Source organism: Sceloporus occidentalis, unplaced genomic scaffold, assembly GCF_023333645.1.
Source record: "Sceloporus occidentalis isolate IW3139 unplaced genomic scaffold, rSceOcc1.0.p SCAF_87, whole genome shotgun sequence".
Classification (NCBI taxonomy): Eukaryota; Metazoa; Chordata; class Lepidosauria; order Squamata; family Phrynosomatidae; genus Sceloporus; species Sceloporus occidentalis.
In genome coordinates, this window is record NW_028317067.1 from 496,066 (window position 1) to 517,846 (window position 21,781).

At 43.5% G+C, this 21,781-nt stretch overlaps 1 protein-coding gene across 1 annotated transcript; it reads left to right on the top strand.

The window, feature by feature from the left end:
- The first annotated feature begins 16,932 nt into the window (after positions 1-16,932).
- PIP5KL1 (phosphatidylinositol-4-phosphate 5-kinase like 1) lies at positions 16,933-20,741 on the top strand. The gene is made up of 8 exons (XM_089496016.1): positions 16,933-16,968; positions 17,063-17,217; positions 17,687-17,811; positions 18,227-18,261; positions 18,905-18,960; positions 19,054-19,166; positions 19,498-19,664; positions 20,478-20,741. Exons 2-8 carry the CDS (start codon positions 17,072-17,074, stop codon positions 20,739-20,741), a joined length of 906 nt encoding a protein of 301 aa, XP_089352142.1. The 5' UTR covers positions 16,933-16,968; positions 17,063-17,071.
- The last annotated feature ends 1,040 nt before the right edge of the window (positions 20,742-21,781 follow it).

The following is a 21,781-nucleotide window of genomic DNA, read 5'->3' on the forward strand; positions in this document are numbered from 1 at the left end:
ACAGCGGTGCTGTGGACTTCCTTAGGAGAATGAAGAGAAAAAAAACAAAACAGCAGGACTGTGAAAATCGTTTAGGGAACAAGCTCCGGGGTGGCACGGCTGGACAGTGCAACCCCTACGTGGGTCTCTGGCATCTCTGGTCAGATGAGGAAGGTCCACTTATTCTGTACTGGAATCTCTCTGCACGACGTTCCACCAAACTAAAGACCTAAGAGGCTGCTGTCACCGGAGGTCACCTGTGCTGGCCACGGTTCCTGCCTCCCAGGTCTCCATCCGGCTTGACCGTTCGCACCGTCGCTCGTAAAACTGCGCAATTATTTCAAAAGCCAGCAGGCTGGTGGATTTTTTTTTCTTTTCTTCTTCGTTTCATTCCTGCTTTATGATCTAGATTTTCGATGTGAACTCTTGGTGAAACCTTCCTTGTTGGAGCTGCTACGGGCAGTTTTGTTCGTCTTGCTTCCAAAGCATTTTCACCGTCAAGGGAAAGGAAAAGGTCCTCCTTGACTAAAAAGTTGGGTTCAAAGTAATACACAGTGAGTCGCACTCTATTCCGGCCCCCGTGCTGTCTCGGGTGGTTTCTGAGACGGACACAGGGAGCCACCAAGGAATTCTCGTTTGTCAACCACATCTTGTCTCTATTGAGTGTCACCCTGAAACAGTCACTCGTTCCCACTATCTCTTGATGTTAAATTGTGTGTATGTGTTTCACTGACTCTTGGAGTGCTGGTGTGCGCATTTTTCCCCGTAACGCACCGGCACTTCAAGAATTATAACATGAACTGTAATGGAGCGGCATCAGTCAGCCATCTGCCTGTCCTCCTCGTTCCACTTAACGACCACTTTTACATTCTGGGCACTTTAGTAATTGTTGAACATGGTGCAGGGACTTTAATCGCGTGTTTAGTCCTCGACGTCTTATGAGGGTTTCGGTATAATAAGTTTGTAAGACTGCAAAATGTTTTTTTTTTTCTCCTTTTCCCCATCTTCCAAACTGCGTGGAGCTTGTTAACCCTTTAAAATAACCACCGATCCGCTTTGAATCAAAAAAAAGATTATCCACTTGCTGCCCTGTTTGGTGTACGTGAATATAATGTATGGATCAAATCACTGCCACCCTGTTTGCTTGGCAGGTATACTTTTATATTTGCAGTCTGACTCCAGAAGCATCTCTGTCAATCCATGCTACTGCTGGTTAACACAAAGGGTTAAGGCTGAAATACAGCGTTAAGGATTAATCTAATAGACCAGAGTTACGAAATAACATAATTATCGGGGTGTGGCGTTACAACACGTAATTACGCGTGGCTTCCATGTGAGAGCAGGACTCTGCAGCGGTAACCTTTGGATGTCCTTTAAGGGCAGACAGGTTAATGTCTGTAATATTCCAATTTATTCCAGTTTAGTTGTCATGGAAGTGCCAACCAGTTGTAATATATATATAATTTTCACCAGAAACCCAACGTTGGGGGCCAGCGGACCCCACAGCTGGAGAAGCCAGGTTCTAGATCACACGGCACATGCTTTCGGTCTAGCTCAAAAAACATCTTCTTGCCAGGCTTTCGTGTAGAGGGCGGCTGATCATTACTGATCTAATATGCTGATTTCCGCCAGTTTGGGGGCCGCTACGTTTATTAACGGACACCGCGGCGATCTGCTGGTCAGGCTGTGTGCTGATGATCGCAGCCATCCAAACCCATAACCTCGGAGATACCACTTCATGGCAAACAGAACCATATTCTCAGGACTTTATGGTCAGACTATGAATTTGGGTTTAACCCAAAAAAAAAAAAAAGGCAAAATCATATGTTAAAAAAAAACATACTTTTTACATACTACACACAGGAGCCTGTGTACCCTACAAATAATAAAAAAGTAATGTGACAAGGTAGTATTTCACTAAAATAGTGAAATTTGACAAAGGGGGATTCACCCTATTTCCCCATTATTTGGTCAGACATTAGTATACACACACAGCAATGATTCAGTGAGACTATATGTTTTACGACCGTAGGTTTTGTACATGGACTCCTTTCTAGAGCATAAATTATTAAATTTAATTAAATTCGCCTCATTCTGTACAATGATAAAAGTACTTTTGCATAATTGAGCGTTTCTGCTTATTAAAAAAAAGAGTATTTAACATAACCTTTGAAAATTAATGCCTAGATAAATCTCCTTTCAAAAATAATTGATGTAGAATCAATGTTTCATCTCAAAATGTAACTCTGGAGTCCGACCATTTCTCCCAAAACACAAAATGTATTTTTTTATTTTATTTTAATATTATCGTAATTCCGGAATTAAACACCTAGTTTAAATAAAATGCAGTATGTAAATCTGCACTATTTTTTTGGTTACTCCTAAATTCATACTTTATGCATACACGAAAACCACTATTTTTGTCGCTCACCTATTTTCTCCTTTTTTCTTAATTTAGAAATGACCAACAAGAAATTCCAATGAAAAAAAAATGTTTATATTCAGATGGTAAGATATATACAGAGAATATATAAAGGAAATAAAGCTATTTTTTGCAAAAATAAATTGTCCAGAGCTGCACATAATTCAGAATCTATTGGCAACGCGGAGAGAATCGATTTATAGTTTTTCACAAAAGGAAAATGTGATTTCTATTTTTTCAGAGCTTTTAGAAGGCTCAGAACGGCGCATTTCATGGTATCTGCATCTCGCCTGTCGTAATTTGTACCTCTAATTCCATTGTACCTGTGTGATCAGATATTGGTAGCCTTTGGGGAGAGGTTTAAGCGAAATAAAGACTTCTTTTGGTAATGTCCCTGCGGTTGTCTTGGTGTCTTTTTCGGATTTTGAGATTTCAGATGGTCGCCCCCAACGTGGTAACGTCAAGGACCCTGATGCTTACTAAGTCCAAGCAGATCAAGATACCCAATGCATCGTCCTGTCAATAATAAGTAATAATAATTTAACTTACCATTTTCTGTATTATTTTATGAAAATATTTGAAAAATATGGATTTTATTGATTTCTATATTTTTCTATAGTTGATTCTTTTTCCACAAAGGGGATAAATGGTAGAACCCTTGAACAGTGGATCAAATACATATAGGGAAGTATTTTATAGTTTTTTAATATATTTATAGGTGTTTTTGTATTCATAATCCTTGTTATCTCCCATATAAACCTTTTATTTAATAAGTGAATGTCCTGTTTTAATAATTCCTTCTCCTGAATCAAAATGTAATGCTTTCTTGATGACAATTTGTCAAACATATCTGCTGATGTTACACAAGGTTTTAATGTATAGTCTACCTGTCTCTTGGGGAGTTTACAAGTGAAATTATAATTGAGGAATTAAATAATACACGATCCGGGTGTCTTTAACCTGGGACAGCACCCTGAAAGTAAATTTACTCGGTTGCAGTTATTCAGCGTGTCCTTTTGATTACTTAATGTTGTTGGTAACAGACGCTGACACAAATAACTACATACCTAGGACTTACTCCACCCATGGGAGAACAGGGGTATTGTAATCTAGAATTGATGGCGGTAACCTAGCCCAGATATTTACCCTACAACCCAAGAACGCCCAACACCTCCGTCTATAGATAAAGCACATTCTTTAAACCGTGACGATCCGATCACCTCCGTTTCACCTTTGTATTTATGATTGCTATTTCTTAGGGCTAGGTGGACTCTCATTCCAGAGCGGGGCAGTCCAAAGGGTTCTATGTGTAATCCATTTCACCCTCAGTCCAACCGCCCTTATTAAGGTAATATTGAACCTATCTGGGCTATTAACCCCCCTTCTGTTCCAGCCAGGGGTAATAACTTTTTGTTTTTATGACTTACTTCCATTGTATTTTTTTAATTGCTGATTAAATACAAACAAGTAGACCATTTAATGTGACATCCAAACAGAAGATTGTGTTAAATTATCAAAAATGTTATCTGTGGTCCCTCAACACGTACATATAATGCATACATTTCTACACTGGAGTATTTGGTATGTTTTCCCCATCTGATCAAATCATTGTCTACACCGTGAAAGCGTCTCTGGAACTGCTGACCATCCGGCCCTTCCTAAGTGCGCTCTCTTTTGGGAACATAAAGCAGATCCAGCACCAGATGTGAGGTTCGGGGGAGATCTGGATACCCTCTGATGTTTGAATGGAACGCAGAGAGCAGGTACCTAAGTTCATAAGAAAGACGGGTATGAGTTAGGTCCAGAAATGTCTTCTTGGTGTTCAGTAAAAGCTAAAATTTAGCTTGTGTAACTTAAAAATATATTCATAAGAGATTTCAAACATTTATTTGCTGTCACGGCTCACAGGGGACTATTTTTTCCACCCTGGTTCCCAAAAACAGGGCTGGAAATACACAGAGCGTATTTTTTTTCCCAGCACTCGCGACCTTAGCCGCAGATACTGGGGTCAACCGGTGATGTCAATGACACGTCCGACTCCAAACTCACCAAACAGAAAGTAAACTGCGGTAGATAGAGCAAACATGATTAGAATGATGGTGGCAGGACCGACATCCTCGGTCTGGCAGCTGCTGGGACAGGCACAAGGACTTTCCACCACGATTTCCAGGATGTGAGGACTCGGAGTGTCCTGGAGGAAAGTGATGGAGCTGGTCGGACTACAGTTGAAATGGACAACGCTTTTCAAGTAGCTGGATGTTATATCTGGAAAAGTAAAGAAAAACAAGATCAAGTTCCCATCCATTAGTGTAGCCAAGAACATTGGTAGGTGTCCCTAAACATCATGAAAGCTTTCACTATGATTCTACTCAATAAAAGTATCACGTTGATTCTATTTGTGTCCTAGCAAGAATTTCACCGTGTTTCCAGGTATTGGAAATGGTTTACTATGGTATGGTTGGGCGTTCTGGCAATGATTAGCTAGAATGACAAGGCCAACCATTCCTGTTCAACCAAAGCCCAGCGATCACCAAGAACGGGCTGCGTAGAACACTCTGATGAACTTCACTTATTCTCGGTCATGAGACTCTGTCTGTACCATTATGTGCGCCTCCCTCCTGTGGCAGTATTTAGAAGTACTTTTACTTCCCACTAAACCATCGTTTGCTCAGATGACACCATTATATCTAAAAAGAAAAAGGGGACAATGAGACTTAACAATGATTTATTGCCCCAAACCTCAATATTTCAATCCTACTCAGGTATTTTGGTTGCGTTGTGTTCCCAAGAATAAATCATCAAACCGGTTATATTACAGAATTATGACTAATGCAAAGTTTGGTGTAACGTTCTTTTCCAAGACTGATTAAATTAAAATTTCCCCCCCAATGACGTATAATGTTCATATTTTAAAGTGTCATCTGCACATTCCTAAATGAATGAGCTACATATTACCATGTAGAACCTTCAAATACATATCTTATAAAAAGACCCTCTTTCTCTCGAGCCAAGTCCAGAACACTCCTCTCACCTTGATAGGTGACAGACAGGATTTTGCTTGCGTTGTCGTAGGAGAAGTCACTGTTACCCTGCTCTCCAAACCCCAGGTAATGGGGGACATCCCTCTGAGCCAGCAGATGTCTGCAAATGGAGCACGTTGGGAATATTGGGTAATTCTCAAGTGGCAGATTTGTCAGGCATTTGTAAATTAGATGAGACGATGAACATGTAAACTGAGACACACGCTATTTTCTAGTAATGCTTGAAGTCAGGGACTGTCTTATGTTACCTTGAGGGTCCAACCACACTGGATCTCCTGCATTCTGGTCCGATACTTGGTGATACTTTGTCTATCTTCATGCACAAATCTCTCTTTCTTATCTCAGAGGGCTTCATTCACCAAAGTCGGTGGCAGAATAGTTTGCAGCACAGTTTTGACTTCAACTACTTCACATCATTATTCATTGCGAAAGGGCCGACAATGGCAATATCTCCAGGAAGACGGGCTGAGCGGCCATTTGTAATGCATAACTCAGACAAGGAGACTTAAAATTCTCGCTGGTTTAACTATACATTATACAGGGCCAACCAAGGTCATCTTGCAGCAGAAGCTCATGTCAAGGAGGTGAAACCATAACTCTCCTCCAAACTTTACTGTCAGCTCTTCTTTAGTGAATAAACCCTACAGTGTCGCCCCAATATGCCAGGTGACATCATAACACTGAGAAGAAGGAAACACACAAGCCGAAATACAGTTCTTGCTTTACCCCAAAACAGCAATAGGTCGGAAATCACTCCTCCTAGTCTAACAGGTAAGTGAAAAAGGGGAGAGGGGCTGGAGGTCTTATAGCGCACATCCAGAGACGTATTATTACGCTGTTGGTTGCGCTTTGAGCCACAAAAAGCCATTTCCTCCCACAGTAAATATGTTCAGTAAATTAAGTGAGTCTGTTACCTGGTTTTAATACACAAAGCCACACGTGAGCAATTCACAGAAGCCTCTGGTTCGATGAAGAAGTGACAGGGGCTAAAAGTAACGAATTCCTCCACCTCGCTGCCCTCCGTTACACGCTGGAGCTTTCTATCCCTTAGCAGGAATCCTTCGGAGTCCCCCAGGGCAGCCAGGTTAATGACCCCTGACCCGTCCTTCATCAGACATTTGCAGGGGTTCACTTTGATGCAGCCAGAAGGTTCCCCCAAAACCAGCCCCACGCAACAAAGCAGGCAAACGAAGGAGGAATCCATCATTACGGGGACAAAAAAAGCACTTGGACCTCAAAGCCGAAAAATGTGTAGCACCCGAGTGTCAAATAGCAGGAGAAGACCCAGCCCTGGGAATACCACGAGGATGGACAGCGTAAGACTATTAACCAGGCACAATATTTGGGCGCTGGAAATGGGGGTCATCAGAGTAACACAGCAGAGTAGGGCAACATATATGAACCCACCGCTACAACCCACATTCCACATGCCCTTTACATACATGTGGAGGGAGAGACAATACGTGTATCATGCCAATCAACATCTAATAACATAATATATTATTTTTCTTAACGCTTGGCTATTGATACAATGTCACATTAAAGCCACTGTCCCCTCGCCATGCCTCTAACCGGACACCCAAAATCATGGATCATGGAAGTATGTGTAGGTACGAGATAGAATTGGCAATTATATTCACAAAGACGTTAAAAGCCGTTACCAATGATACTGACGCAGCCGGGCGTGGGTTAAGCTGGTATAGCGCAATGATGCCAGCAGCCTATGTCTATTAAATGCTTTAAATTTCTGTATCGACGTAAAAATAAGGGGAAAGATCTAATTTTAGCCAGAATTATTTTGGTGCATGTGGGCGCGTAACTCTGTGTTGGACGTGATTAGCTCCTTTGCGGGAAGAACCATCTGGCAGGAACAGGTTGAAAAAAAAGGAATCCTTTAATCTTTTCTTCTGCAGCATGAAAGCAGAAATTTGCCTGTTAAACGCTCAAAGGCTCCGTACAATTACAGGGAATTAAATGACTGGGTGCCAGCGCGCCAAAATTATACCCCACGCACACAGGGGGCAGCTCAAAATAACAGGGAAAACAAAAATAAAGCATTATTGCAGGTTTGGGATACAGAAGCAACTTGTAAGGATGATCATTGTAAACAAAGAGCATGGTGTCTAAAGCCTCACTATTAGTTTATCTAAAGGAATACCAGTATTCGTATGTTTAGATACATCGGGGTAATGGTAGAGAAGGGTCATGGTTGAAGGAGCTTACACTCTAGTGTAACCAACGAGATTTTATTTATTGACATGTAATGCACAGAAGTCCTAGTTGTCCCAGTTTTGGACCCATTCTAAAAAGTATCTCTCTAGCATCCTGGGAATCACCACCACCACTCGTGGCAGTTCTCTGGTTTTGCCCCAGAAGCATCATTTACTGGAGTTCAAAAGGGCTTTGGATGCCCTTTTGGTTTCCAGGGGGGGGGGTACAGGGGCTTTATTGCCCAAGACGAGTCATGTCTTCAGCTCCCCGCTTCAGCCTGCTACCAAAGAGGAGAACCTGGTGATGGCGCCCAGGCAGATCAGCTCCTTAGGCAGAAGCAGCAAACCAAGCCCCTTCCTTTTGCCCTCACCTGCACTTTATCTGCCCTCTTCCACCTAGCGCCACCACCCCTGTTTCTACTCTGTATCTTCCTGGCTGTCACATGGACAATTAAAGACGAGATGTCTAGGATGTCTCATTGAAGGTCACCTCACCTGGTGGGATGACAGGGGAGAGATAGCATCTTGTAGCCTGGGGATGAAGAAGCCCTGCCAAGAAGCCCAATAATATAGTTGCCTATAACCAGTGGCGTATTCACCTGAGGAGCTGCCCTATGCCTAACCAAGGGCAGCGATGTCTGCCGTCTCCTCCACGTTGCTGTCGTAAAGGGTATCGGGATATGACATCATATCCTAGTGACCCACCAGGGCAGGAAACTCTGGCGGACAGTGATGAGTCGGCACTACCTCCATGGTATTAACGGCCCGTTGGGGAGGTCAGCCCATTGGGTAGCGGTGTTTCAGGGAGCCGAGTCAGGCTGACAGACTTTATATGTGACTATATCCCACAGATACATAACTACATAGCAGAAGAATATGTTATGTACACCATTTAATGTATAAACCCATTTCCTGCTGATTCTATACACATTATTGGGGCTTTTAAGAACCCTGTTATACCCTCATACCCAGCAAACACTCTGCCCTCCTAGAAAAGAGGGGGCATGAGGGGAGGAAAAACGTACATTAGAGTTTGGGGACCAACATGGGAGGCATCCACCCCCTCTAAGTCACACCCCCGAGGTTCCCCTTATAGCCAACCTCAAGGCCAGGAGACATAAATTTAGTCTGTGATTGTTTTGATAGTTATTATTATTATTTATGCATGTTTCAGTGACCATAACCGCACATTCGCTGACAGCAGCTCATTTCCTTTCCACAGCCGAAAGCCATCACAGTTTTTACTACGTGGCTCAATCTATCGCGTCGTCCTCGAAACTACCACTCCCAAGATGCTCTGCGCGTCGCGGGATATGTGATTGGTGCTTGGATGAACCCGGAAGTGCGGAAGTTTCCTACGGGCTGAGATGGTGAGTCGGGTTTCATTGATTTATTGCTGCGTGTGTTTCTGTCACGGTCGTGTTTTTGGTGAACCTGCCGTCTGTTCCTTGTCTCTTACAGGCCACAGGCAGTGACAGGGCGGCGGGAGCCGGGCTGGTGGCGTTCAGCTCGCTGCTGTTTGTTTATTACACCGTGTGGGTCATCTGCCTGGTACGTGAAGCACAACTATACGGTGTAATGGCCTGTGTGTCATTCGCAGGGACACAGTAATACAACACAACACAACACAACACTGTATTACTACACTGCTTGTTACATGCAGCCATCCTTTGCATTAGTGCTTCTGCTGCAGTGACACGCTGGTGCAATGTATGTTTACACATGTATTGTTATACATTAACATGGACTTTCCCCATGTTAATGTCCTGTACAAGCCGTGCAATATGGATCCCTCGTACGGAAGCATAAATCACTATGGCAACCGCAATATGATGCCGGTACATTGTGTGGCACATCGGGGATTATTCACTAAGCGGAGAGCTGTGCTTTTAACTGCTCAGCTTCACTATGCGTTATGAAGGTCCAACCTTCGTGAGCTGCTTCTCCTGAAGGATGAGCTTGGCTGGCCCTGTAAAATGTATAGATACATCTGAGATTTTTGCTCCAAGTCTCCTTATACATTATACGGGGTTGTTTCGGGCCTTTTTGCTGGAAAACCTGCCTGTGCTGGCCCTTCATAATGAATAGTTTGAGGGAATTGAAACCGGTGTGGCAGCTACAGTAATGTGGTACGTTTTACTAGATATACCTGAAAACTCATCGATGTGGACCTTTAACTTCTGTGCGTTCACATCTGTTTGCCTCGGGGATGGTGGACACACGCAGCTGCGCATGGTCATTATCCGTGACTGTTTGATAAGACAAATACAGCATACGTGTTGATATTTAATTAACGGAATCTCTTTTATTTCCAGCCGTTTATTGACAGTGACCACGTGATCCACACCTTTTTCCTGCCGCGCGAGTACTCAGTCATATTGCCCTTGTTGGCTGCCCTGATTCTGCTGCTTTTCATTGGTGAGTGACACTCGTTTCAGAGTCCCAGCTGCTGAGTTTAGTGAGGATTCAGACCCTGAAGGTGTAACATCCTATTGATACGGATCTGGAAACAGTTCCCTTTATAGATGAGATAGCATTAAACTCAGCGGTAGTGAGCGGGAACTGCGTCCAGGTCGTAGGTTCTGATTTTTATTTAGGTTTCTGTTTCTGTAGCAAAAAAATACCCCAATCCCCTGTAGGATGGTAGCAATGCTGGTGAAACCCATTCAAGTTGTGGCTGGTATGTACTTTAAATGTCTATAATTTTTCTTCTTTAGGAGTCTTTGTGACGTTTGTCATGTGGAAAGGCCGGAGCTCAAAGAATAAATCAAACTGAAGGCGGGAGATCAGAAGTCCCTCCGTGTGTTTTTGATCTTGATGACAGACTTATATCTTATATGCTCGGAGACCAGATGTCTCATGTAATATGACATTCCTCATCTCAAATCTAGGGTATCGGGACCGCAGGACACCCCTTCCTAAATACAGAACTCCATCTTTGCTCCAGAACACTGCGTTCAGACAGCGAACGTTAGCCACATTTTGAAACCTTTGTTAAAGCGACACTGACACTTAGTGGTGAAACGGTAAAATCTCTACTGTTGAGAGCCAAACGTGGCTAGGAGTACGTATCTCATTTGAATGGTAGCTCATTGATCAAAGGATAGGCAGCATCTGTTTTAAGGTGCCATTAAAATACCTGTTTTTCTTTATGTTCTGCACTGAGAACAGGTAGCCCATATTTCTTGTGATAATGATAAATACGTAGGTGCAGGAGAATACAAATGTAAACCTGCGCTGCTTAAATGAGTAACATCTGCAAATTCGTTAGAAATCTTATAACTCAGTACATTAACGGTTTCCCATTGCATCATTCAAAACGTTACATAGAAATATATATGTTTTTGCTAGTGATACATCCAATTAAAGGCATAAGAAGTGTGAAGCTGTTGGAGAAAATACTTAAAAATCCTTAATACTGTATTTACTTTTATTAATAGACTTGTGTTTCTGTGTGTTTTCCTGAACAAGAATGGCTTACAGGAATTAGGGCGACTGGTGGGACGCTCACACTGATAGTTATCATGTAAAATAAGTCTTTTGGACTTTCCCGTGCGTAAAAAAAAACACGATAACGCATGCTGAACACGCGGTCATCCCCACCGTGTACGCTGAATTTCAAACCAAGCATCAGTTTGAAGGTTTATTTTACCGCCTGTGTTTTTATGGGAAGAGCAGTAAGAGATCATCAGTGTAATATGTTGGATAAAATACAAAGTAATATTTTTTTCCTGTTTTTCCCCCTTCTTTTGCATATATCTGTACAGGAAACAGAAAGCATTAAAAAATTAAAATTAGAAAGCATTGTTTAAATTTAAAAAAAGCCTATTCTCGTAGTGTATATTAGTTTTGACGCTTTTTATTCAATTTTCCCATCCTGCAAATATTTTAAAGATTTTCAAGACGCATGTCTGTTAACCGGGTGTTTTTTTTTTTGCTGATTAAACCATTGCAGAATTAAAGCAGGAGGGGAATAAACAATGGATTTGTAAAGAGTATTAAACGTTTGTAACTGTAACATGAAAATCCCGCACAAAAAAATATCCTTTGTAGGTGCCGTTATTTAAAAATAGAACAGTATGGGAGGTAATGAGCCAGGCGGCCCGTTCCCTTTTGCGTCTCTTTGGTTACACTCGGTGTGTCAGATCGCTCATTTGTACGCTGATTGCTGTAAATAAACACCGTATTATAGCGTCCCGCGAGACGTATGTAAGTGTTTCCTTGTGGTCTGCTTCCCCAACGCAAACAATGGAGGATTGTTAAAGTTTCCAGTTTTCTATTTCTTTTCATCCTTTGGCGGTCAGTGTGGTAAAAGCCGACATCTCGATCAGCAGTGAAGTCTTCTCCGTCTCTCCAGAGGTTAAGGGGGTCTTAGGATGTGGGCTCTGTGATTTAGGACTGCGTAGCTGCTGCTGTATTCTGCTTATTTATAGAGCTTGTTGTGCAGGTCCTGATAAACCCTCAGAGTCTTTTAGTTAAACACAGGGGAAGTCAAACAAACCAGTCACCTGGCAACCAGACACAAGCTGGAAACGCCATGCCGGCTGCAGACCCTGCCTCTCGCTCAGGACTCCCTTTAACTCCACTCTTACTCGTTCCATTTGAGCCTTGTCGAGATCCACCTGGGGTACATTGTATCTCAAGGTCCACATACTTTCTTCTGCATCAACAACTCGAATCTCCCGTCCAGGATCTCCCCAGTTCGCCTGCGTTGCCTTCTGCTCAATTCGCCTACATTTCCAGGTCCTTCCAAGTAGCTGAGGCTGATCTGTAGGTACCCATGAAGTCCTCCTTACATTTTATCTTCTTGGATTCTGCCCATTGCCCCCTTTTTTTAGACCTTGACATCTTCTACCGCCTGCCATCCAGCTGTCTATGGTGATAGTGAACCCAGAGAAATGGAAAGGATTAACAAGACGAGGTCCCACACTGGCAGCCGAGTGTCGGTAAGTATGGACCTTTTGGGCCAGGGCTACCTCTGCTTTGCTGGATCATAGAACGTCTTTATTACTTTATTACATATCTGCGCTATAATCATAGATGGCTTTTGGGGCACTTTCTATAATCATAGATGGCTCTTGGCAATTGGTGTATTAGTAGAATCATGTTCCTTTTGCCAATGTATTTTCTATTGTTACCTCCTGGCTGAATAGATCCCCTCCAGTCTATTTTGAGAATTGACCCATATGGGGCTGTTATATGAGGAGCGGATATGTATATAAAGTTCAGCCTTCACCCCTTTCTCGGTAAGGCTTGCCGTGTAAAAACTCATTAAAAGGATCTCATTCCCACTGATACATCCACACCTACAGGCATCCAGCCATCACCACTAGGACCATGTATCAATCTTCTGTATGATACGTAACCCATCGCTCAGCGCTAGAGAATGCCTGGCAAGCTTAGGTAGGACATCCCTGTGGTAAAACAACTCAAATATGAATGTAGGTGTGAATAACGACCTGTTTGCAGGCAGGGGGTTCCCCTAAATAATTTCATAAACAGCATTAGGTTGATGACGTTTATTTATATGGCGCCAGCAGATTTTCATCGTGCTTTCAGGGTTCTGATGAGGGTTATTTATATTCAACAAACAGATACCTTTGAGGTGTTGCTGAGTCCAGCCGGCATCTCTCACTGCTGCCGAGGGATTTAACCGCTTTCTGACGAAGCCGCCAAAGCATGATGGAACTCTGACATCTCCAGGCTTAGAATAAAAAAAAGATGTGTCCCAAGGGCCTGTAAATATACCCCCCTCACATTGTGGAAAACGTGTAGAGATGTACATCTACTCCACAGCCACTTAGAATTATTAGTGATCAAGAAATTGTTAATTATAAGTCAAGCCTCTAGTCTTTGATGTCATCATCGGTTAATGCCATCCGTGTTAAGGAGTTTGGGAAGATGTTTGATGAAACGTGTGGGTGCAATAGGCTGTCCAAAGGTGCAAGGTGTGTAACTGATTATCTTGACAGCATTGTACACAAACGTTAAACACGCTGTATCCATGTCTGGTCTTCCTGTTGCCTAGAAAGCCATTTACAATGGGAGTTACGATTAGGGTTACCTGGGTGTTAAAATCCTAGATGTTTGGACTCTGTATGTAGGAAGTAATGATAGATAATAAGAGAGAGTAACGGAGTGATTCACGGCTGTGGGCGGAACAGGAAGTCTGGCCCCTTGCCCCCCTTACCCAAATAGACACAAAGTGGGGGGCATAAAACCATAGGCTTTGAGGAACAGCCTCATCGCCAGTTCAGCCCTGACCAACACATTCACACTTACACACACTCACAAACACTCACACTAACACACACATACACTAAAACATACTCACTCCATCTCACTTCACTCAATCAATCACACTCAGGGCCGGCGCCACCTATAGGCAAACGAGGCGCCCGACTAGGTCATTCAATTAGCGCGGCTCGCAGTCATTATGTTGTGGGGGTGGAGCCAAGGGGGGCAGCAAAATTATGTTTTGGCTAGGGTGGCAAAAATCCTTGCACCAGCCCTGATCACACTACTTCTTTACCATGCCTGAATCTCTTCCTTATAGCAGCCTTGCTATTACAGTGGGATGCTGTGACCCTTCCGTGCTCCCACCTCCACAAGTGGGCCAGTCTAAGCTGGACGATCTCTGTTTGAAGAATGTTGGACCGGACCGTCCCTTGTCGGGAGCAAATAACTATTCATGGATCACATAAAAGGATTTGGCAAAGCCCTGCAGCCACAGCTATGACCCCCCCCCCCCCCACACCCCACAACAAAAGGGGACATTTCAAATGTTGGGAGATATATTACACTACAATTTTATGTGAGGCAGACCAGACATGTGCCTATAGTGCTCTTTTTTTATGGGGGCCATAGGAAGTAAATGGTAAGCGCTTAATTAATATACACCTACCTTGAGGGACCTGTGTTAGGGATGTGTGACAAAGACATGAGCGAGTGGGGCTGGGTGGCAGTAAGCAGGGCCAAGCACTCACCCTACCCAAAGTGCCATAGCAAAGTGTCTCGAGGTGGCCACGTGGGAGCTTTAATGGCGGTGTGTGCTGCAGAAGATTGATTTATTTGTCAGGGGAGAGAAGAGGATCTCGCTAACTGGGCCATTATTCCCGCTGCCTGCAAAAGTGTCAGAGTACCTGAAAAACAGGACTGTCCCATGAAAAATAGGACGCTTGGAAGGTATGATTTCAGTCCTGTCCACTCTTGCTTGTGGTCCACCAACTTTAAACTGTGTTCCACTCATTTCAGTTTATATCTGTCCATTTTTCGGCTTCTGGCCGAAATGCCAACCAGTTCCATGCTGGCCTTCCCCAAGCCATACCTGTTTGAGGGACACTAGGGGAGGAAAGAGGGACAGGGTTGTTTGGGGCCCAAAGAAGGACTGTCCATCCACTTGGGAGGTATTAAAAGATCCACAGATACTTTTTTAATTGTTACCCTGAAAAATAACACTAGGTCACCATGTAACTGATTTGGATGTGATTTTCTAAGATGGTTTAATGCTTAATTGTTAGCTGTGACTTTGCGAGAGATCTCATCTGTAGCAGAGCAGTCGCTCCCCTTTTAAATTATCAATGGGACATCTCTTATGTCATCCACTTCGGGCTGCAGGGATTTTAATGGAACAGTCTATTTCACAGCAGGGGGAGGCATGAGCTAGTGTTGTGAAGCTGCAGAATCAGGTGTTGCTGATTCCTCTCTAGCATTTAGCTCCCTAAATAAGTCCCATCTGGTCCCTTTAAAAGAGGATGATGGGCATACGTAAAGCTGTGGTTACGAGGAACCCTCTCAAAGCCACACATGGTACATGCCTGGCTGGAGTAATTGCCATCCAGTTTGCGCTAGGGGGGTTTGTGCAGTGGAATCAGAGACAGGGCAGTGGTGAGAGGAGACTGAGCCGGACAGGGATGTTTGGGGAAAATACTTGGTATGGGGCAGTAACCGTTTGAATAAGTATAGGAAGAAGGGGTAAAGCAAGGTAGTGACAGCACGAGCATAACAATGAAGTAACTATATGTAAGAGGAATAGTTGGGGGAGAGATAGTTAATGATACGGTAGACGGGTATGTGAGGACAGGTGGACTGGACTGATAATGGACGGGGAAGGAAGACATTGCTCAGCTAACACTGACATGGTGACTAAGCAGGTGAGTGTTCGGTGACCGTCTTGCTATGCCCTAGTATTTGCCCATCTCCCATATTTATTAATGGAGTGTGGACTGTGTGTCCTCTCTCATAGCTTCTGTAACTCACCTAAGCCTGACTTGAAGCCCCCCTTACTCCTGGCCATCTCCACGCCAAAGACTCCTACCTATGCTGTGCAGACAAGCCCCTATGCCTGCGTACTGGGTACAAGTTCTGTGTGTGCCTGCGCTTAGTATCTCTGACCCTCCAGCTTTTGCCCATATCTGGGCCGGCAGTTCCTGAAATAGCCCCAGCTACAGACTGAGACCTGATATGTTGTCTGCACCCAACCCTCTGAGCCTGTAGATATCCGGCCCCCAGGGCCTGGGTATAGCTCTGTGTACGGCTCTCATGCGCGAGTGCTTTGCTGTGATATATTTTCATTGTGTGAGCTTGGTGTTCGTGCAGAGAGCTGACACACCGCTCACATGTTTAGCTACGCTCCCTCCTACGAATCCTCCTGACTGTGCAGGACCAGCCCAGGCCCTTTGTATGTCTCTGTCACCTCCTCATTCATTGTCCCTTGTGCATGGAGGACTCTATGGTACTGCCACCCATAAAATAAACCATCTTCACTATATAAAATCCTGTTTTACTTTATTCCTGCCCTAGCAGTGCTGGTCTTCTACTATATCTCCACCTGAATGCCAAGGTTCCTGGCAGAATGCAAGCAGCGCTAATACGATGGTTACCTGGCGTTACCTGGCGTGTACCAATACTTCTTTATCAGAGTTCCTTTACTTCTTCTTTCCCTTCAGGGAGAGTCCCGAGGCAGCTCCAGGAGGCGCCGGCTCTTCTGGAAGCTTCGGCAGCGCTGGAAGCTCTTGGGCCTTTTCGAGATTGACAGAGAACATGAGTTCTACCCGTTGACATGTGATTTAAAGGAAGGACTTAAAGATGCCATTCAGGACACCATTTGCAGTGACCCAACGGTGAGAACCCATCCACGAAGTACTTATGTATATAAATCTTAGCAACTTCAGAAGCACCTTAACGGTGATCTTTCACCTGTAATCAAATCGAGTATTAAACCTTTATTGGAACATCTGTTACCTACACTTTTTTCTCTCTATAGCCAACACTCACAGATGAAGATTATAGTGCTAAGATCACTCAAGGCCACAAGGTAGGATGCTGGAACAATCAGTCTGCCATTACCCATTTCATGCACACACATTGATGACCCCCCCCCCGTCCCTCTTGCCATTTTCGTCCATTAGGGCTATGTGATGAGGACCTACGCTGGACCCGTGTTTGCTCATTTTCGACAGTCTCTTGGGCTGTCAGAGGACAGTTACCGTAGGTCTCTCTCCTCCTGTGGCTTGTACCTACAGTTCATTAGCAACTCCAAAAGCAAAGCTGACTTCTTCCTAACGTAAGTGTACATACACCTGCGTGTATCTCCTCAGAGTCTAGGTGCTCTCCACCTGTAGGAGGTCCCATCATCCTTGGCTAGAATCTGAGGTCAGTGATAATTGTGGAGGAGTAATTGTCCTGTAACCACCAAAATTCAGTTTCCTTATGCAGGGGCTCGGGAAGCAGTGAATTTAGGTCCACAGAGTTGGCTCCAGGCCAAAGAGTAGATTAGGAGAGAAATATATACAATGCGTTATTTTGTAGGTGTTGTAATAAACATCCACCTGCCTCCTGTAGTAGAATCCTACACATGTAAGGAGCAATGGTTGTAGCCACCTGGACAAAAAGGCACAATGAGAAATTATTATGTTACTCATGAAATCCAATTAGAATGGTTGGTGGTGCCCGGATAACAGCTGCCCTCTTTTTAGTGTAGGAACACTTTTATATGCCAACACTGTTCATTTTTACATATACTGCATTTTTAGAAACGACAAGAGGTTCTTCCTGAAGACCCAAAGCAAGCGGGAGGTCCACTTTCTTCTGCAGATACTTCCAAAATACATTCAGCATTTCCAGGCGTACCCACATACCTTACTTGTCAAGATATTAGGTGAGACTTACAAGCAAGGATGTGCCCGGTAAAGCACATGTAATCACGTTGCATGGCAGAGGCCTGCATGTCAGCCTTTTCCTAAGCTGGTGCTGAACTGCAAGTTAATTGTCTACGGAAAAAAAAAAATTGTTCCTTTGACAGAATGGAATGCTATTTTTTTACAGCCTGGGGGAAGCAGTTTTCTGCTGTACCTGCTTACTTGAGCACTTCCTGAACGGGAAGATTTCATATCAATGAAGCCAGCAAATGTATAGCTTGAGTTCAGACACTCAATGGCAATGGCTCCATCAACAACAAAAAACACAATGGAGAAAATATAAAATAATATTGCTTCCTCAATGCTTCGAGGCAAATGAGAAAAAGTTATATGTATATATATTTATAGTCCTCTAATTCTTGGTTTGTATTTTAGGTGTACACAGTATCACCAGAGCTCAACATAAAAAGGTGAGATTTTTCGGCCTTTGTGAAGCACTAAAGACCATCATTGAGTACTAAAGCAAAGGCTTGACCTACACAGATTGACCTATGCCTCCCTTTGTGCAGGTTACGAGTACTGTTACGTGATACCCATTCATAACCAGGTCATGCTCTTGATTAAATGTATAATTCCATTGGTGCCATAGGCTGCTCAAAGAGTTTGCGTAGGTTGTTTAGTATGATTTATCGTTTTGCTGCTTCTGGGGTTGCTTTTAAACCGGCTCTGTCCCAAGAAAGCAGCAGGAAACCAGACTTGACCTTAGGCTGCTTACCACTTGTTCTTCTGATTTTTACCCGTCCTGTCTGACCCTTAAAACACTCCTTTTGGCTGGTGTCTCTGTAGGTGGTCCCAGAAACGTTGGAGCGTCAGGATATAGTTGTTTGTTAGCGTTATCTGGCGTATTTAGGGTCGTTTAGTCGTCGATGTTCTTGGGGTCTCAGCTGGATGTCCAGTGTTGGGATTAATCATTGGGTCTCTGATGGCAAGGAACCCTGACATTTTCAACTTCATTCTGCACGATTCATTGTAGAAAATGCAAGTCTCAAGACATAGGACGCAAACACCCTATTTCCATTGTGTCATTGACTCAATTTTAAACATCTTCCCCAGAAATACTTCATCATCATGCAGAGCGTGTTCTTCCCGGATGAAAGAATCTTAGGGCGGTGAGTGCGCTTCATTTATTTTTCTGTAGCGGGTTCATTTGGGTTGTAGTTTGTCCATGACGCTCTCTGATGTTCTATTTGTCCTACCTGTAGTTATGATATTAAGGGCTGCCAGGTGAGTCGCTGGACAGAACCAGAGCTGGAGGGCAGCAGGGTGCTCCAGGTCTTTAAGGATCTCAACTTTGAAGGAAGCGTTATCTGTCTGGGTAAGTAAAACCTCATGGGGCAGACACCTATATAATAGACAATAATTTGTATCAATAAATAACCCACACAGTGCGAGACCCTGAAACCCACACTGTAGGGAGGTCCCTGGAAGTGACATTGAAATGTTCCATTTGAAGATCTCTTATTCTTCCAATGCTGCTTGCTTTCTGAACTCAAACTCCTTAATAAAGATTTCTAGCTTCATGTTTAAGTTAAAATTCCATTATTTCAAGCTCCTACTGCCAATGGAGGCATTACTCCTCACCATTCCCTCCTCACTCATGTTCCACGATTCTTCACCCCCTGAAGCTGTTGCTCTTTCTTTATCAGATCAGCAGCGTCAGTGGCTGCTGCGTCAGACCGAGCTGGACACTCGCTTCCTACAGAGTCTCAATGTGTTAGACTACAGCCTTCTGGTGGGCTTCCAGCCGCTGCACCCCGACGAGAAGAATCAGAGTTGGTCCCTTGCAAACCTCATTGTCAGGACAAAAAGGTGGGTAAAACCTCATGGGGCAGACACTCATATAATAGCTGAAACAAGATGTATTTTCATATATAGACTCCTCCAACCAAGTGTTTATCAGCTCTATTCTTCTGGTTATTAAATGAATGGGATTTTATATACGCAGTATTATATAGGATCGGTTTAGATTTTCATTTGACAAATAAGATTGACCTTTTTTGACTCAAAGTTCTAAATTAGTGTTCTTAAATTTTATCAATAAAGAACCCACAGAGTGCGAATGCACAAGATCTCCCGGGAACTGGTAACTTTTGAAATAGAACAAGTCTAGACAGGCAACAGAAAAGGCATGTGTTGGCGATTGGGCATGGAGATAATTAAATCCGGGAGGGCGCGGGTGGGTGAGATGAGTCCTTCTATAGGAAAAAAGGCACCTTCTTTTATATTGTGTATGTAAGTCTGAACTTGGTGACATCTGTGTAAAAGCTCTGTGGACGCAAAGGTAGAAAACAAAAAAAGCCAAGAATGACATGAATAAAATGGACATTTTAAACACTAAATTGCTCTACAAAATGGACACATGGGAATCTTATAGTTCTGAGTGATGTGAGATTATTTTGGGGTACAGATTCACTAATAATAAATAGAAGGGACATAAAGCCAAAGTGTCTCGTCAATCCTTAGGTCGATAAACGGGACGGGCAGTCCCACAACCTCTCACTGCGCATCCGTTCCTGGAACTGTAGAGGAAGAAGGCGATTCCATGGACATGGAAGGGTCTGAAGCCAGTGACGCCCCAGAAGCGCCACCTGGGAATCGGGTTCCCCTGAAGAAGATCGGGCCTCAGTTCAGCACCGTGTCGAATATTTCAGACGTTATGGCGCAGAATCGCAGACTGCTCCCAAATTACAAAAACCCGCTGCACGTCATGGACGGCCCGGAGTTGAGGTATTTCGTTGGTATCATTGACATCTTTACAGTCTACGGCCTGAAGAAACGGCTCGAGCATCTATGGAAGAGTATACGTTATCGGGGGCAGGAATTCTCCACTGTGAGCCCTGCGCGCTACTCCCGAAGGCTCTATCGCTGGGTGGAAGCTCACACGGTGTGACATTCTGCAGGACACATCACGCTACCGCGTGGCTTCTCCCTGCCGCCCTTCGACTTGTTTATTCTCCAAATGGGATTTGTTTTGCAACCATCAAATATAAACATTTTACGATGGAGGTAGACTTCAAAATCACTTTTTTTAATGTAAAATACAGAAAATAAATATCGTGATTAAAACAAAAAAAACCATGTTTGTTAAAAATCGTTATATTGCATTTTGGATCTAACATAGCAAAAAAAAAAAAAAAAAGACTACTCGAAACAAGACAAAAACTATGCATGCAACCTCGTGTTGTAGATATATATAAGAAATATGTGCCTGATTACTGATTATTTGGAACGCTGCTTGCGACTTGCTTGATATGATGCATTTAGAAGAACAATAACCAGAGGAGAAGTTTGCATTTACCTGCTCCTCAAATAATCCAAACAAAAGTTTGATGGGCTAATGAATTTATTTTCTATACATTACATCTAAAGCACCGAGGTCACCATTCCTGTTTCTTTTTTCACTCACAAAACATCACAGGAAGACCTCCTTGTAAAATGAATAAATAAATAAAATACCCAGAGCACAAGCCTCCCTTGACTGGATTATTTCTGTTTTGGTGCTTAATAGGTATGGAGTCACTAGAAAGCAAGTGGGACACATTAATTAGAGCTTTAAGGAGCGTCACAAAAATCTAATTTTATATATATATATATATATATATACACTGATAAGATGCCTCCCCTGGTTCAGCTGTCAGTCCATACTACCTACTGTTGGGTTCAGTAGTGGATCCAGTTCTTAATGATGGACCATGGATGCCTACAGGCTAAAGCAACCCTTGTTCTTTGCTTCTCAATGACTTGGAGAAACCTTCTAGACATATAAAAGCACTCCATCCAGCCTTTGCGCCCAAAATGCAAATGGCGGTGCTGTTACTGGCCAAAATCAGCTCTAGCTCAGATGGATACCATTATCTTGCCCTTTTCACCACGCAGGTTGCTAAGACCATCTAAGCGTACCAACTCCTACAATCTTGAGAGGTCCGAGAA

Excerpts from the sequence above, each read along its gene's own strand:
- PIP5KL1 (XM_089496016.1), top strand. The coding sequence starts at position 17,072 with ATGAGGACCTACGCTGGACCCGTGTTTGCTCATTTTCGACAGTCTCTT. Across the intron at positions 19,167-19,497 it reads AGGAAGCGTTATCTGTCTGG|ATCAGCAGCGTCAGTGGCTG; the intron begins GTAAGTAAAACC and ends TTTCTTTATCAG. Across the intron at positions 19,665-20,477 it reads TTGTCAGGACAAAAAGGTGG|TTCAGCACCGTGTCGAATAT; the intron begins GTAAAACCTCAT and ends ATCGGGCCTCAG.